The sequence below is a fragment of the Crinia signifera genome, chromosome 4, assembly GCF_055691185.1.
Source record: "Crinia signifera chromosome 4, ASM5569118v1, whole genome shotgun sequence".
Lineage (NCBI taxonomy): Eukaryota > Metazoa > Chordata > Amphibia > Anura > Myobatrachidae > Crinia > Crinia signifera.
Window position 1 is genome coordinate 172,562,038 of NC_139220.1, and position 12,790 is coordinate 172,574,827.

Below are 12,790 nucleotides of genomic sequence, written 5' to 3' on the forward strand. Positions count from 1 at the left end.
CATTTGCAACATACAGAGTCCAGGGTCCAACAACATAAAGATAAGACATAAGAACCATCTGCAAAGGGTATCCAGGTTCCGGGGATTATAATACCCATGACAAGCATAACCAAATAACTGATTAACAATAAAGAATAAACCTCCGTCTGGAAAAGCCCAAAAAAACACCCATTATCTAAGTAGAAGATGCCCCAACTACCATATTTATAAAAGATATGAAACTTAAAGATAAAACGCAGAAAATTTAAATTAAAACTGAATACATACAGAGTTGGGGGCGACCAATATGAATCCCGAACTTCCGGGTTGCGGCAAACACAAGCCGCGATTGGCCAAAAGACACCACATGACCGGAGAATGACATCACACGCCGGTCACGTGGTTAGTACGCCGAGACATAGGGCGGAAACAGCCTCCACAGTGAGGGCAGAGATAATAGAAGTCCATTGGAGGAAACGAACACATGATCCTCAACAAGCCAAATGATTGGCTAAGATGTATAATACCCCTTTTACACCAAGGAATAACCCAGGTTGGACCCAGGTCGGACCCAGGTCAATGTTGGTGTAAAATGGGTCAACCCAGGTCCAGTAACACTGGTCTCCTACCCAGGTCCTGACCAGGGTTGAACACTGGTTGGACCTGGGTCGTGGGCGGTGTAAATGGTCCCAACCCAGGTTGGGACATCCGGGTAGTGCTGAAAGGATACCAGAAGTGCTGGACGCCTTTCCACAGTGCGCTGCAGTGGCAAAAGACAGCAGCCAGGAAGGATACGGGCAGTGCACACAGAAATCATAATTGGATGCAGTACCATTTATATTATTATTATTATTATTATTTAGGGGGGGGGGGATTGGGGGGAGCACATGGGAGATTTGGTCTGCTGCTGCAGGGGAAGGGGCTGGGGGAGCACATGGGTGATGCTGCACTTTTATACCGCTGTGTGTGCTTGAGCACTGAATAAAACTTTTTTTAAAATATTTTACAAAATAAACAAACCAACATTTTTCAGTGCTAACTAGTCATGTCTTTTAATTTTTATTTTAAATCATTGAGGGAAGGTTGGATGGCAGTTTATTAGTCCTAAAATTGACATTTTTAATGTCATCCATAGGGAAGAGCAGTGCTGACCCAGGTTCAGTGTAAACGGCGCAGACCTGGGTCCGACCTGGGTCACAGCGCTGTGTAAATGGGGTATGAAGCTGGGTCCAACCCTGGAAACTCCTGTGTTCAAAGACCAGGGTCCGACCAGGGATTTTGGTGTAAAAGGGGTATTAATAAATATGACACGCAGGAGACACTCGGCTTGTGGCTCTGAGGAAGCTAAACTTGTGAAACACGTGTCAGCCTTTAGCTGACTACAAATGTTTCCAATCATATTGAAATGTTTAATTAATGAAACAATGTTGCTGTGAATTGTGTCTGTAGATTCTGAAGCCCTAGAAAGGGAAAATTAGTGGATAGGTGTTGAAAGATACATAATCCTAGACAAGGAAGTCAGTTTGTGATATTCCAAACCTGTCTGAATTCACACAGGCATTATTTATTAACACCGTCTCAGCTGACCTAATATCAGCAATGCTCTAACGCTGACTATAGAAGACCTGTCTGAATTTATACAGTCAGGCATCATTTATTAACACCGTCTCAGCTGACCTAATATCAGCAATACTTTAACGCTGATTATAGAGACAGAGTGTCAGAATGTCAGTCACAATATTTTCTGAAACCTGTTAATAAAAATTCATGTTATTGATTTCAGTCATAAACATCATCTGAAACCTGTCAGTACCTGATGTCATTAAATTCCGACAGTCTGCCATCATGTATTAACCCTGCCCTGGCTGATTAGATATAAGCGAAATCTTAAATGCTTAAAAACTAAAAATCTGAATATCAGAACCAGCCAAATAGCAAAAGGGTTAAAAAAGACATTGGGCATGATCAGTGGCTACATATCCAGAGAGTAGTTATAATTCTCAGAATACTACAATATATATAAGCACACAATAGGATCTATCCCAAATAGAGTGCACTTTTTCAAAAAAACACCTATTAGATGGTAATAACCACCCAGGCATAAAAGAATAAAGGGACACTAGGAAACCAATAATTAGTTATTGGGCATCACTCATTCCTAGTATCGGATAAGATCAATGCGAGGTGGCTTATATGTGGAATAAAATAAAAAGTGTACAACCAGATGGTAACAGCCACCCAGGTATATAATGAACAAGGGATACTGGGAAACCAGCAAATAACAAATTATCTGGTACCAACTATTCCCAGTATCGGAAAGTATCTATACGAGGTGGCCCATATATGTATCTATACGTCGGCGTGGAGTTGAGAATAGAAAGTGTGGCGAGCGCAGCGAGCCTCCGAGCCCGAAGCGTGGCGAGCGCAGCGAGCCCCGCGAGGGGATGCGGACACCTGTGAAGGTATCCGCGTCACCTCGCGGAGCTCGCTGCGCTCGCCACACTTTCTGTTCTCAACTTCACGCCGACGTGGATAGTGGGGGTATGAAAAGGTCGTAGGACGCGTACCGCCGCCCCTCGCGGGCTCGCTGCGCTCGCCACGCTTCGGGTTGGCGTTGATAGTGGGGGTGGTACACTCGGAAAAATGACATTTGGGGGCATTTAACATGTTTGCTACACATTTCCATGCATTTGGATGCATTTCAGTGCAAAATCACGATGCGATTTTTTAGCATACGATGGACATCGTGGGAGCCATGATACTCCACAAGTACCAAATCTCTTTTCTTTCTTTCGTGCCAATGCACGTCACAAATGTATGTTGCATGTTTGTATGTCTAAAGTCTTTTTAATTCTTTAAAAAGTTCACAAGTCTCAGAAGGAGATCACCCTGCGAGATTCTATATATAAAAAATCTACACAGGAAGCTGGTCTCCCTTCTTTTTAGTTCTAAATACTAATAAAAGTTAAATTTTAAAATATCTTGGGGTAAAAACTTTTTTCTTCTTCGGTGTGCATCCGCAGCGCAATTCTTTTTCTTTCTTGCTCCTCTGTACTGCACATGTGCTGATCTGTCTGCAAGGTAACTTGCAGGGTCCCAAAGCCACAGCATGATTGACATCATACAGTTTGGGGCAGAGCGAAGGCAGCGTAGGGGGACCATCCATTTTGTAGGCATGCTGAAACCAGGGCCTACATCTTCTGATGCATGCTACATCTTTGCCGATGCCCGCCAGATTCCTTTCACTGGCGAGCATGGCGATAGGGACTGGGACGCGCGTGCGTCTCACGCCACCTGCGGGGACCCCCGGCAGGCTCCGTTGCATTGCCACGGGGTGCCACGGGGTGCGAGCATCTCGCCGCTGGCAGATGGAGCTGCTGCCGCTCTTGCAGGGGCTGGCAAAAACGGCAGCAGCTCCATCTGTAGTAGTTTCCCCCGTAGTAGCTGTCCCCCATAGTAGTATCCCCCATTAGTAGCTGTTCCCCATAGTAGTATCCCCCCTTAGTAGCTTTCCCCATAGTAGTTCCCCCCTTAGTAGCTGTGCCCATAGTAGTTTCCTCCATAGTAGTTGTTCCCCATAGTAGTTTCCCCCTTAGTAGTTGTCTCCATAGTAGTTTCCCCCTTAGTAATTGTCCCCCATAGTAATTTCCCCTTAGCAGGTGTCCCCCATAGTAGTTTCCTCCTTAGTATAATAGTTTCCCCCATAGTATTTGTCCCCTTTAGGTGTCCCCCATTGTAGAAGCCCCTTTCAGACTCCATTACAGGCAGCCCCTAGTAGCAGACAGCATGGAACACTTCTGTGCTGTCTGCAATCAAGTGTGGGAATGAAGATGGCGCTAATGTGTGTTCGGATCTCTAGGATCGCCCATCCTTACTTGATAAAGGCATCTAGATTGATACATATTGTGTGTATATATATTTTTATATATATATATATATATTATATATATATATATATGAGAAAAAAACAGAAAGGCGCACAATGAGCGTAAATGTAAAAAAACACTTTTACTGTTATAAATGCTCACATACATGGAAGTTTAAAACAGCAGACATGCTTAGAATTATAAAAACCCGAGCGGCAGGAGTGGAACTTCTCACAGGCAGGTGCACAGCGTGCAAACAGCCAGAGCCTGGAAGCCGGGACCGGACAGATGGACGTCAGCAGCGTCAAAGGAAGAGTCTGTGTCACTCAGGAGAAACACCCCAACTAGTTTCCTCAGTGATGACTTCGTCAGGAGGCGGGTCATTTGGTAGCTCAGTCAACATTTAAATACCCTTCTGGATAACATTTGCATAATGAATTCAATCTTGATCTTAAAGGTGCAATACCTCAAATATATAGTTTACAATATAGAATGAAAAATACAGGATGAAAAATACAATATATTACAATGTGCACATAGTAGATACAAAATGACTTATATAGAAAGTACATACATTGATAACCCTCAAATACCCGTGCTCCCGCCTCTCACCTGGCACAGCCGTGTCCGGAAGTGTACGCCTTCAGGTACGCGTTGCCCAGCAACCATAAATACAAATACAATTGCTTCACGCTCTGAGCTACTGCCCAGCTGATCAAGACTAAAAGTTACAATTTAACAATGGTTACAGATATAACAATTTAACAGAGGCGGGAGCACGGGTATTTGAGGGTTTATAAGGTGAGATTGTATGTTATTTCTTTGTACCCTGATGACGAAAAAGTAAAGTTTTTTCGAAACGTTGGATTACACGTTGCTGTCTGACTGAATTTATCGCCGCGAGTGCCGCCAACACGATACATGTACAGTGATCCCCAGACAGGAGGTCTCATGGAGGGCACCGGCTGGTCTTATCACTTCAATACGTGAGTGCCATCCATTACGGACTCTTATATATATATAAAATTAAACGGAGCATGGTCCCTGGTGTCCCCCGCGCTACTCCCATTTCATATTGGTAAAAGCATAAAAGCGCCACAAGGGTTCCGCAGTGCCTGACAAAATGCATAAATATGCAAAATAACAAAACAAGAAAAGTGTCTTACAGTACAAATGCAAATTAGGACAATTACATGGTAAATAAAAGATCGCAAGTGCTTCACTGTCGGATCGCGCATGCTTGGGTCGCATACAATACATTGTATGCAAAACAACCGCAAACAGGATATAGTAGGCAATCCTGCTGCCTGGGAAGTTGCCGTGCAGTTTAAGGAGAATCGTGTGGGACTTCTCCCCTTGGGGAAGTCGCACAGGTGTATGGGGGCCTTTAGTTTGGCGTCTAGGATGAATTCCTTTAAAAAAAAATTATGTACTTCTATCAGATTGCTTTCTGTAGAAAAGTTGATTTGTTATAGAGCTCACATTCGCACACGCATCTACATGAATTGACTCATTAATGTTTTATGATATTCTTTATCTTAAGAAAACAAAAGTATCAGGGCAAACACACATTCTCATATGTGATTGCGCAGAAATATTATTCAGTATAATAAGATACTCTGAGCCAGATGTATTAAGCTTTAACAAGAGATAAATGCAAGGGTGATAAAGAGAGATAAATGTCCAGCCAATCAGCTCCGTACTGACTTTTTTCAAACACAGCCTGTAACATGGCAGTTAGCAGGTGATTGGCTGGACGTTTATCTTTCCTCAGTCATCACCCTTGCATTTATCTCTTGGTTTAATACATCTGCCCCACTGACCCAAGCGACCGTCTCATTTCCAAGCAGCGCAAGCTACTGTATATATCTCTAATCTCCCTCTCGCTCACTCTATATAGTATGAATGGGAAGCTGCTCGGGGGCTCCCCCTGTGGCCGGGAGCGTCCAAACAGCCTGAGCATGCCAAACACGAGCATGGAGGATCAGAGCCGCTCGGCTTCCCCCTCCCCTTCACTCAGCTCAATGTCGGAACGTTCCGAAGATGACGTAACAGAGCCTCGAATCCCGTGTCGCTCCGCTTCCGAAGGAAAGGAAAAGCAACAAGAAGGAAGAGCAATGGCGACACTGGATCGCAAAGTGCCCAGTCCGGAGGCTTTTCTGGGCAAACCGTGGTCCACCTGGATCGACGCCGCTAAAATACACTGCTCCGACAGTAAGAACACGGCCCCATCCGCCTGCCCAATGCTCTGTAGCCGATCCATCAGCCCCGCACACCCTGGTTTGATAGGCATCTAGATTGATATATATAAAATAAAAGTGAGAGCCTGGTCCCTGGTGTCCCCCGCGCTACTCCCTATAGTAATAGACATAAAGGCAGTCCCCATATACAGAGAAAGACACCTAGAAAGAGGGAGAGCTAGTAGATCCAGACTGAGACTGAGTGTGTGTGTGGATTTACTGTGTGTCTATTAGAGAGAGGCCCATCCTTTAGTGCTGTCTGTGCTGTTTTATCCACAGGGGCTTCCTATGCATGCCTGTGTATTTTCTTACAATGTGCTAGAAATCCTAGATAATGTAATTGCCGGCAGCCCATGCCCTCAGGTTGTGGAGCTTGGATGGTCCAAGCTGAGAAAATAAGACTTGGCTGGAAGATTTCATAGACATTGCTGTCCAGGCTACTGCTGAGATGCTCATCCTTACTTTGGCTTTTCTTTCTTCCACAGATGTAGATTTAGAAGAGACTGGAAAAGAGGGTGGAAAAAGCAGGGAGGTTATGAGGCTTAATAAAGAAGGTAAGTGGTCTGCAGGGCTTTTATTAGGTATCAATGTATTCAAGACAAACCTGGTGTGTTATGTTGACCAATGAGCACTAGTTGTACTACAAACCTATAAAAGCTATCATCCATGGCCTTTACATATACGTTGTATGTCCTTGAATGAAAATGTACCTATTGTCAGCCGTACTACATCATAATCTTGGCATAAACGTAAGTCTATGTGTGTGCAATATGTTTAAGAAAATCTGTCTATAAAGATGTTACTGTACAGTCCTGTGCCACTGTAGAAATGGACATACTATTCCTATTGTTTTAGTCCTTGTTTATAAAATGCTGTGTACTTTCCATCTTTAGTTCCATGTGACTAGATGTTCTTTGTGGTTCTAAATGCTGCCTTAGTCTGTGATGTACCAATTGTTGTTATTGTGCTATAGTGGTGATTACATGGTAAAGGCCATGTAACCACCATAAATAAATCCCTATGGACTAATATAGTACACTCTCAGATATAATATGGTGTGTCCACTGGAGGTTTTTATATTGCACATTGCATTTTATATATTTAGTGGAATTTGTATGAATGTTTCTTTTGAAAGCAGGTTTTAAATATATACAGCATTGTTGGCTTTCTTGTTTTACATACAAAATTAATGATTTTGGAAAGTATACTTTGTCATTGCTGTCCTATTCTGCACTGTGTGTGCACGTAGCGTCATTACTTTGACTAAAAATTACTAGAACAGTTGTTGATCTTAAAAACTCATATTCCGCCTCAGTCACACACTACATTGGTTATATAAAAGTATGGGTTCCAGCAGTGATTTTTTTTTTTTTATGACGTCTTTGTGGGGTGAGGTGGGGCTGGGTGGTCTACACTTATGGGTACACATGGAGCGATATATCGTCAATGATATGGAGGATATTGCGTATATATCATCCAGTGTGTACAGTCGATATTGCTAATGATACGCACGTATGCTGGTCGTTAACGATTCCCTGTCTATTGTATATGCAGTGCAATCTGACAATATCGGCAGCTACTGCAAATATGGGGCAGTTAACGTCACTGACTCAATATCGTTCACCTACAGCACAGCCAATATAGTTACTACAGTATATCAGCCGCTACGTGAACTGTCTATTGTGTGTACCCAGCAGTTCATCTGTTTTTTTTTTGTTTGTTTATTCAGAAATACTCTTCTGCATTCCCTTTCTTATAAAGTAGTACACAAAAATGATTGTTTTAATGGTTTTATATTCTCTATACTATTCTTGGTTCTTATATTTTTTGTTTTAGGCTTTGTGTCTCTTGGTTTTGAGCACTCATTCTGTTTCAGTACTGTTCAGTTGCCCATACACGGAGCGATCTTGCTTTTGTGAGGCGATGCGCTTCACATCGCAAAGCAAAAATAGTATGTGCTGCATGTACTTTTTTTTGAACTACAGTAGATCGCATTGCATCTAGTTGATGATGCACGCTGCTTAAGCACATCACATGCGTTTTGAACTAGATGCGATGCGATCTAATTCAAAACGCAGGGAGCTAATCGCTTTATGTATGGGCACCTTTGGAGATGACAAATGTGTTGTTTCTCAGTGTCTAAATATTCGTTTGTAGCTGAATATTTACTGACTATTATTTTGAAACTGAATATCTGAAGTAATGTTTTATAAAGACATAGATGCAGCATTCATTTATTTTACCTATTGTATTTACCCTTAAATAAATAATTATCTATCTTCATGGACTATCCACTTTATGCTAGCATCCTGTTCTTCGGAAAACTGTATCCTAAGGTCCATACACACTGGGCATTTTTGCCCAGCGTGTATGGATAATAATAATGGGGAAAACGTTCAGTGCATACACACTGAGCGTTTGTCATCCGTTTTAGCAATTTTTTTCCCAAGGGTGGACAACTTTTCATCGCAGGACATTATGGAAAGCCATCCAGCAGATGAGTGGCTGCGCCAGCAATGATACCTGAGCGCGCATCAGAGCTCGCCGCTTATCTCTGCCCCGTACACACTGGGCGGCTTTCCAGCTGAAAGCTGTTCAAATGAGTAAACTGAGCGGCTTTCAGCTCAAAGTCACCCACTGTGTATGGGCCTTAAGATTCTCGGTTTAAAAACACTATTCCACACACATTTATTTTCATCTGGTTGCTCACTATATGGGGTAAGAAGGTACCAGCCAATCCACTGGTTCAATTTTTTTTAACAGCCTGTTACATGGCTATTTGCTGTTACTTTATCTCTCTAATGCTAAGTACATCATCGTCTTTATCATATTTAGAATATCTTTTAATATATTTAGAGTGCCGTCTTATATTTGGTTCTCATGTGTCCCCTTTTCCTACCTCCTATATAAGCACTGCTTATTTCTCATAGTTAAGACAAACTACCAGACTAGCGTTATTAGTAGAACTAAGGCTCTACATACTAAGCTTTGGAGAGAAATACATTGGAAAGAGATAAAGTACAAAATAGTCAGCTTCTGTCATTTTACAGTCTGTATTTAAAAAATGGCAGGAGCGGATTGGCTGGTACTTTATCTACAAATACTATATCTTTCTCCAAGGCTTAGTAAATAGACTCCTGATGCAGCCCACACACGCACCGATCCCAGCGTGCGTTGTGGGCTTAACTAGCACACATAGCATCGCATCGTATGCCTTGTGCATATGATGTGCATGCGATGCTGTGCTAGAAAAAGCTAGTACAAAAAGTATGTGCAGCACATACTTTTTGTACTGTACGATGAGGTGCCGCGGGAGCGCGCACCCCATCGTACAGCATCGCACCGCCCGCACCGGTGCGTGTATGGCCTCCTTTATGCCTCATACAAGGGGGACTTGTGCTTAGCGATCTAGGGTAGGCGACTTCCCTTGAACTTCTTAATGGCTACATGCCCATACAAACATGATGTATGCTGAGCGATCTGTGCTAACCATTGGTTTTTATGCACATGCTAGGCAATCTATCTAGATTTTGCCTGCATGTGCTAAAGATCTGAACGGGCAATGGCGACGAGCAGGACCGCGCATCTCCATCACTATGGGGTGTGCACACTGAGCTGTGCTTAATTTCTAAATAGATCGCTTAGGAAACCAGCAAAAATTGCCCCATGTGTATGGGCTTTAGTCTCTTATAATTGTTTACCTTGTTTAAGCCGTCTATGACCTGACCGCTTCATTTCATATGGGTGTCCTTGTTTACAATTTCAAATGTATGGCAGTCCCACCCTTATCATTAACTATGTCTTCTCTATTTTATTTATTTTAATATATGCTTTTGTGCTATTATTGGGGTATAGTTATTAGCAAATTATCTTGTTAGTCACTTATGACTTATCTTAAATGGTGGTCCAACCAATTAGCTCCTAGCTGTCATTTGATTTAAACACATGACTGGTTGGAGCACTATTTTAGATTAGTAACCAGTGATAATTTATTTTGTTATTAAATCTATCCCTATGTTCAGAATGGGTTCGGTACAGGATCCCGATAGTCATGATGCCATCAGTCAGAATACTGACAGCAGCAGCTTCAAGGTCTGAATACCGACACATATTAGTACGTTTTATAAACTTACTATTTACCTCCCCCCCCCCCCCAACTTCCCCCTCCCACAGCCTAAACCTAACTCTCCCCCTGATGACTAACTAACCCTAACCACTCTCCCCAGCATACTGTACTTGCATTTGGGATGCTAACTGTCTGGATCCCGAGCTTGGCTTTTTATTCAGAGGTGATCTAAAATTCATGTAGTCCTCTTTAGAATTTTGCATAACCCCATTACTGCTTAAGCCCCACTTGACTTTTTTTGTTTTCTAATGTATATTAGAAATTTAATTGCTGGCTCCATTTGTATATGTATTATTTTTAACAAGGTAAAATAACTGTCGGCTAAGGTGTGCACAATTTCTCAGGGTATTATTCATAGCAGAATATTTGGGATTTTTATTTGACCATATAATGAATTGTCAATTTAGGGTAAGGGAGTATCCAATTAGCCTTGATGCATTTTTCGGACAATAAAAATGGCCTGATATCGAGATTTATGTCCGATGTTCATTATCGCAGTACAATTAGAGGCTGCTTTTATGGAAGCTTCTCGAACTGTGCGTTCCCTAGAGTCGGAGCCACAGTGCTGAAAGCTCGAACCACCCCCCCAGATGATTTCAGGGAAATTCTGGGTAGTTAGTAGTCCTTCATCAACTGATCGCAGTAATCCAGTGGGACAATAAGGGATCAAAATCTGCTTTGGGTACCTTGGTTCCTGGTCATGTGTAGAGCTTTGAAAATCAGTAAGCCAATCTTGAAAATGATTCGCCATCTAATTCCACTTTTACACCAAAACTGCTGGGTCGCACCTGGGTTTTTGGAACCGGGTGCGACCCGGCAGTTGTTCCCTTTTACACCGGCGTCCCCTGGCATTATGCCGGGTGGGTGACGCCGGTGAATTTGGGCCCTGACATCATCTCCAAGTGCCGGGAAACCCACCATTTGACATGCTGGGGGCAAGCCCAGCACTGAGGTAAGCTGCTAGGCTGCCCCCTAGCCTCCGTTCATGAGGTGAATGGATGCCGCACACTGGCATCCATTCACCTTCTCCCAGCCTCCGCTACTGTCTGCATAGTACCGCAGACAGCAGCAGAGGCTGTACGCAGCCCCTGCCCAACCTCCTGACCCCGGAGGTTGGGCTCCCTGGAAATGGGTCCCATGACCCAGGTTACCCATTTACATGGGCCCTGACTCGGGGATGCCCCTTGTCCGACCCTGAATATTTGCTGGGTCGGACACCGGCTAACAGGACCTGCGTCTTCCCCCCCCTTTTACACCAAGCCCTGGCCCGGACTGGAACAGCAATAACCCGGTTCGCGGCTCTGGTGTAAAAGGGGTATTATAGGCAGCCAGTGAAGGGAGAGCAGAATGGGTGTTATGTGGGTGGAACGGGGCTGATTGGTTAATAGCCTGGCAGCTGTATTTTGTACCATCTGCAAGCGGTGGAATTGTTTTGCTGAGACAGAGGTAGAGGACATTGCAGTAGTCATGGCGTGATGATACAAAGGCATGTATGACTTTGGGCAGATCTTCTGAGGGGATTAAGTACTTGATTCTGGCTATATTCCTAGATCTGAGGTAGCCAACCCTAGTCCTCGAAAGCTACCAACAGTGCATGTTTTGCAGGTCTCCTCACAGAATCACAAGTGAGCTAATTAGCTCCATCTGTGTATCTTTTAAAATGTGTCTGTGATTAATGAGTGCAGCTGTGCAGCAGCTAGGTTGTCTAGAAAATGTGAACTGTTGGTAGCTCTCGAGGGCTAGGGTTGGCTACCACTGCCTTAGATGATAGAATGGATTTAATTGTGGCTGATACCTGGTGTTTAATGTCAAGATACTATCCAGGATAACACCATGATTCCGCACATGTTCAGTGTTGTTTTGAAGTTCTGCATCCCCAAGCACAAGTCCTGTTGGTTGGCTCTTCTGCAGTCTTGTCCTTTGACCTATAATAAGCACCTCTGTTTTATCAAGGTTCCGTTGCAGCCAACTGGCACTGATCCACTCCTTGAGCTCATCTAGACAGTCAATTAGGGTTATTATTGAGTTCTCAGTACCTGGAGCAAAGTACAGGTATAGTTGGGTATCATCTGCGTAGCAGTGGTAGACCAGGCCATGACGTCTGATTATGTCACCAAGTGGTAGCATGTTAACTGCAAAAAGCATGGGAAATTATATAGAACCCTGTGGGATACCACATGGAAATGGCACTGGTGATTATGAATACACTCCAGAGGAAACTCTGTGACCTACCAGTGAGAAATTATTATGAACCCGATACACACAGGAGGCTGTTTATCAGGGATTATGCTTTGTGTGGCTGACGCACTAATCCGCCCGATAAGTGCCAGTATTGGAGGATAAGGATCCTGGTAAACCTATTGGCAGCAGTAAAGTACCCCTAATACAATGTATATATTCTTCTCACACTGACTAGTATAGTATTCATTCTAGCACCCGCCAACTTTGAAAACCCATGCAGTTCCTCTTCCCTGCCTAGGGTGTCACTGTCTGCTGTGGTGTTTCTAGCACAAGTCTGGTTTGCATATCAGTGCTGATACACAGACCACACTGTGCTAGAAGCACTTTAGCAGACAGCG

The 12,790-nt window shown here is 43.4% G+C and overlaps 1 protein-coding gene across 2 annotated transcripts in view; it reads left to right on the plus strand.

Moving 5' to 3' along the window:
- Window positions 1-5,754: 5,754 nt before the first annotated feature.
- ATXN7L1 (ataxin 7 like 1) overlaps window positions 5,755-12,790 on the plus strand; it is a 118,305-nt gene continuing 111,269 nt past the window's right edge. The window contains exons 1-2 of one of the 2 annotated variants that reach the window (XM_083182988.1): window positions 5,755-6,059; window positions 6,571-6,639. In XM_083182988.1, coding sequence (XP_083039114.1) covers window positions 5,807-6,059; window positions 6,571-6,639 — 322 coding nt within the window. In that variant the 5' untranslated portion in view covers window positions 5,755-5,806. The remainder of the gene's footprint in view (window positions 6,060-6,570; window positions 6,640-12,790) is intronic. The other variant, XM_083182987.1, reaches the window with a different exon arrangement.